Raw genomic sequence first — 4,595 nt, forward strand, 5'->3', positions numbered from 1 at the left:
TGGGACTACACCAAATCTAACATCAACCACAATATTATTAAAAATAGGTTCTTCAATCTTATTGTTCTTTATAGGGAAAGGAGCATAGTATTTGTTGATGAACCTTCTTAATCATATATTGCTACTGTCAACTTGCAATTGCCAGTATAATCATAAAATCATGTACTTCTCAAGTCTTCAATAAGCTTCTCCAAGTTGTAGGAGGATCCACCTGGGCTAATAGAATCATGAGCCAATTTTGAAAATCGATCCATGGACCTGATGATTTCCTCCCTTCTATGTTTCATAAGAGTTTTAATCATTATCTCAATGGTTAATCTATCACATGTGTCCTTCATATCAAGCCCAATCTTCCACCCTTCACTAACCCACCTACTATTAAGTTGGTGGTCGACAAACAATGGCCAACAAATCATAGGCACTCCAGCATCAATGCTTTCTAAAATCGAGTTTTAACCACTGTGGGTGAAAAACCCACCCACTGCTGAGTGGGCTAGAACATCTTCTTGTGGAGCCCAATCCACAACAAATCCCCTTTCTTTTGTGGCCTCCTCAAGCTCCATCGGGATCATATCATCCCCTGTCACACCTTCAATCATATCATGCCGTATCACCCATAAAAATGACGCGCCACTGTTGACTAGACCATACCAAAACTCCAACAATTGACCATGTGTCACCCTTGCTATGCTTCCGAAACTAACATAAACAACTGATCTTAATGGCTTGGAATCTAACCACGTCAGGCAATTATTGTTCGGTTCCAATAAGTTACTAGAGGAGGATAAACATTGCGAGATGATATCATCCCCAATTTTGGTTTTGACAAGAGCATTGAGTGGACCAATTGTGTAAACATTTGGAAAGAGAGGGGCAATGTGACAGAGAATCGGACCCTCGAGGTCATAAAAGGTGTTGAGTATGATCCCTGAAGCTCGAGTCATGGTCTTGCTCTCCTCAATGAAGAGTTGTAGGAGAGGATCCGTTGTTGGTTGTCTACAAACTGATGGTAGATCTCGACGTCGTAAAAGACCCTCCATACCTGGCACAGTCTTAATCTCTTGATCCAAATCTTCTTTTGCTGCAATTTGTAGTGGAGGCTGGATTTTAGTTGTGATAGTAGAAGATGTAATTTGAAAATATCAACAATTTTTCTTTGAGAAGTGTAAACTACTATAATTTTAAATATTGGATCATAAAATTTGCTTCAACACATTCAGGTGGGGTTGTGCCAAGTAGATAATCATTCAATAGGGATATTGTCATAGAATATAAATCTTAAAGAAAATATTTTACTAATATCATCAAAATTTCAATAAAATAGTAGTTCCTTTTATATATATATAGTCTTGAAGTAATGTGTCGAGAACACATCTTGTAAAACAATATAGTATATGACTTTTTTCATTTTTCATAGAATAGATTTAAACTTATGGCATCTACTTCATGATGATTGTTTTATATCATCAAGCTAAGCCACTAATTTATTGATATTTTGTTAAGAACACTAAAGCAAACACTTTTAGATTATGCTTGGCACTTCCAAAAACTTCTTTGAATATTTTCTTTCTTTAAGCAACTTTGAGTATTTTTGTAAAGATTAAAAATGACAAACTTCTTTTGATTTACCACCATTATAATATCACCATTCCTTATGAAACACTATGGAATCGAGGATTCTAATGATCTTGAGATGACAAGACCAAAATTTCTTTACCGTATCTTCTCTCACCGCTACCACATATGGCACTCTTCTAAGTAAAAGGCAATGGCTGAATATATAGGCATGGTTTGAATTTTAGATCTTTTATTCAAGAGATAAGAGGCTTTACCGGTTGATAATTGCAACTCAGTTTTCTTGATTTCATCAAATTGTATAATACGTAGACGAAAAATATTGTTTATAAATCACTATAATGTATATATATTACGTAGCTTCAACATTAGAATATTGTGCATGTTGAATACGTATTATTAGGCACATGCATGGTCTGCATTTGCCATAGAAAATCAAATTGTGCCTGAGTTGTTGACTGAATATGGCATTAATTAATAGCCTTCCATATTCAAGAGTAACTAAACTGGAAGTTTCTATTACTCCACAATCAACGAATGTGGGAATTTTTAAGCTCCAAATATACTAGACCAATTAGTTAGAATTTATAGAAGTTATACTCACCTCCAACTGGAATGTGGCCTTCCTCAATTAGCTTCGAAATACAGCAAAAGCTCCACAAGCAGCAAGCACCATATGGTCGTGTGGTAATTACGCGAATCCCCAACTCCTCGGCGACATCATTTGCAAAAGAGTACATAATTCCATCCACTATTACACAAGTGACCGGACCCAGATCAGAGTTTCTGCTATACTCTGCCAGCGTCTCGCGGAAAAGTGGCTTCGTGACAGACTTGAACGAGATGACCATGTCTTTAGTCAAATCAAAAGTGCGAGGGTGATCCTTTGGCAGGCCATCAGATATTGACTCAAAATCATGGAGGGTTGGGAAGTGAGTAGAAAGCTCTTGTAGCTGGGTGAGGCGGTGGTGATTGTGCTCAGTGTTCGATCAGGAAGGTAACTTGAAGCCCAGCGTGGGATAGAAGTTGTGCTATATTTAGCATGGGTTTGATGTGGCCTAGTAAAGGAAATGGCAACATCAGTATATGTGGTTGTTGATGCTGACGACCCATCTTAACTTAAAAAGTCCCAAAAATGAATATGATGCAGCGTTTAATGGGGAATTGAAACAAGGACCAACAAGGCTAGTGTATTCAGAACTCAAAAACTTTTGGTTTTGTGTGGTTTGGATGTCCATGCTGTAAACACCATTACATATATATACAAGGGAAAGCCCATTTTTAATTTACATAGAATTTGCACTATGGATTCCATATATGTATTTTTCGTACCTCAAGATTAGGGGCAACGAGTATATTATTATCAAAACATTCGTTTGATTCTTAATATTGTTTGGACTTGCACGCTTGCACCACAGAAGTCCAGACAATATTAAGAATAAAACGAAGTAGGTCTCATATTCTTAATATTGTTTGGATGAGCAGAAGGCAAACATGATGGAGACCCTATTCTATAATATTCTGGCTAAATAGCTATAATTATTGTCCAACAAGTTGAAAGGCAAGTGTCTATTCCGCGCTGTATGCAAATACACACGGCTAAAATACAATTAAAACTTAACTTTAAGTCATATTTTCAGAATGCAATTTGCGGACTTTTTACATCTTCAATTGCAGTGGCATCTCCCCACTTTGGACTAAGAGCATCTCCAATGGCTTCTTTAAAACCAATTTTAGAGAGAAAACACCCCAAAAACCCACTCCAACAGTTTCTCCATCTCCATTTTCTAGATTAGAATTGCTACAGTACTTCTCTACAAGTAGAGAATATTGTAGCAATTACTGTAGCACCTCTAAACAATATTTTCCCTTAAAATAATACTTGGTTGAAAAAAAAAAATTCTTTCTCTCTCATTCCTTTTCTCTTTCGTTCTTCACTCTCTCGTGCTTCTCTATCAACGATTACAAACTAAAACATACCACAACCAAAACAAAAACACAAAACCCAATCGAAAGATTTGAAACACAAAAACAATCTTTCTCATAAGCCTAGTGAAATTTGAACAATAAAATAAAACTAATCAAAAAAAAAAAAAAAAAAAAAAAAAAAAAAAAAAAAAAAAAAAAAACATGTAGAAGCACAAAATCAACGAAGCTCTCAATCAAAATACAAATTTTAAAACTAATCAAATTAGAACCAAAAAAAAGAAGAAGAGCAAAGCTGACCTATTTGGGCCTCGGTGGGGAGGAGGACATGCGATGGTGGGAGGAGAAAAAAGGTTGTCCTCTAGCCTTTGTCATCCACTGACGATCTTTGAGAGAGAGAGAGAGAGAGAGAGAGAGGTGTGGAGGAAAAAGAAAAGAAAAGAAAGGTGTGGATGAAAAAAAAGAGATAAGGGAAAAATAAAATAAAGAATAAGAAATTAAAATTGAGAAATGCAACTACAATATTTTTACAATAAATTTTAAGTGGTGGGTTGTTACTAACTAATACCGATGAAAAAAAAATATTTAAGTGATGTGTTCAAATTAAAATCAGTAATAACTTACCATATATGATTTATTGTGAAAATATTGTAAAATGTTAAGAACGTAGCACTTCTCATTAAAAATTAGATGAATGAAAGAAGATTGAAAAAGTAATATTAAAAAAAGAACAAAGAAATAATATTTAAATGAGATGGAGAAAAGTATAGAGAATCTGTTGGAAAGTGTATTTGAAAAAGTAAGTAGATAAAAACTAAATATTACTGTTCACTGCCCAAACAGTACAAAAATTTAGATAAGCTGTTGGAGATGCTCTAAAGGGGGCCAGACTTTACTGGTAGGGTCGGATATGCTTGGCAGTCCCACTCGGGAATTCTTGCTCTTAACTATTCTAACAATGCCTAGCAAATAGTTTTTTTTTTTTTTTTTTTTTTTTTTTTTTTTTAAAAAAAAAAACCTACCAAATGGTTGAACCCAGTCCCGGAGACTCTTGTTTCTCTCGTCCCATTTGTCTCTATAATCAAGGTTCCTAG

General features: G+C 35.2%; 1 protein-coding gene across 1 annotated transcript; it reads right to left on the reverse strand.

The window, feature by feature from the left end:
* Positions 1-452: 452 nt before the first annotated feature.
* Positions 453-2,426, reverse strand: LOC115951653 (7-deoxyloganetic acid glucosyltransferase-like). Its single transcript, XM_031068817.1, has 2 exons — positions 2,180-2,426; positions 453-1,081 (listed from the first exon to the last, which is right to left on the reverse strand). The coding sequence occupies exons 1-2, from the start codon at positions 2,424-2,426 to the stop codon at positions 453-455; spliced, it is 876 nt and encodes a 291-aa protein (XP_030924677.1).
* Positions 2,427-4,595: the final 2,169 nt, after the last annotated feature.

The sequence above is a fragment of the Quercus lobata genome, chromosome 7 (genome assembly GCF_001633185.2).
Source record: "Quercus lobata isolate SW786 chromosome 7, ValleyOak3.0 Primary Assembly, whole genome shotgun sequence".
Taxonomy (NCBI): domain Eukaryota; kingdom Viridiplantae; phylum Streptophyta; class Magnoliopsida; order Fagales; family Fagaceae; genus Quercus; species Quercus lobata.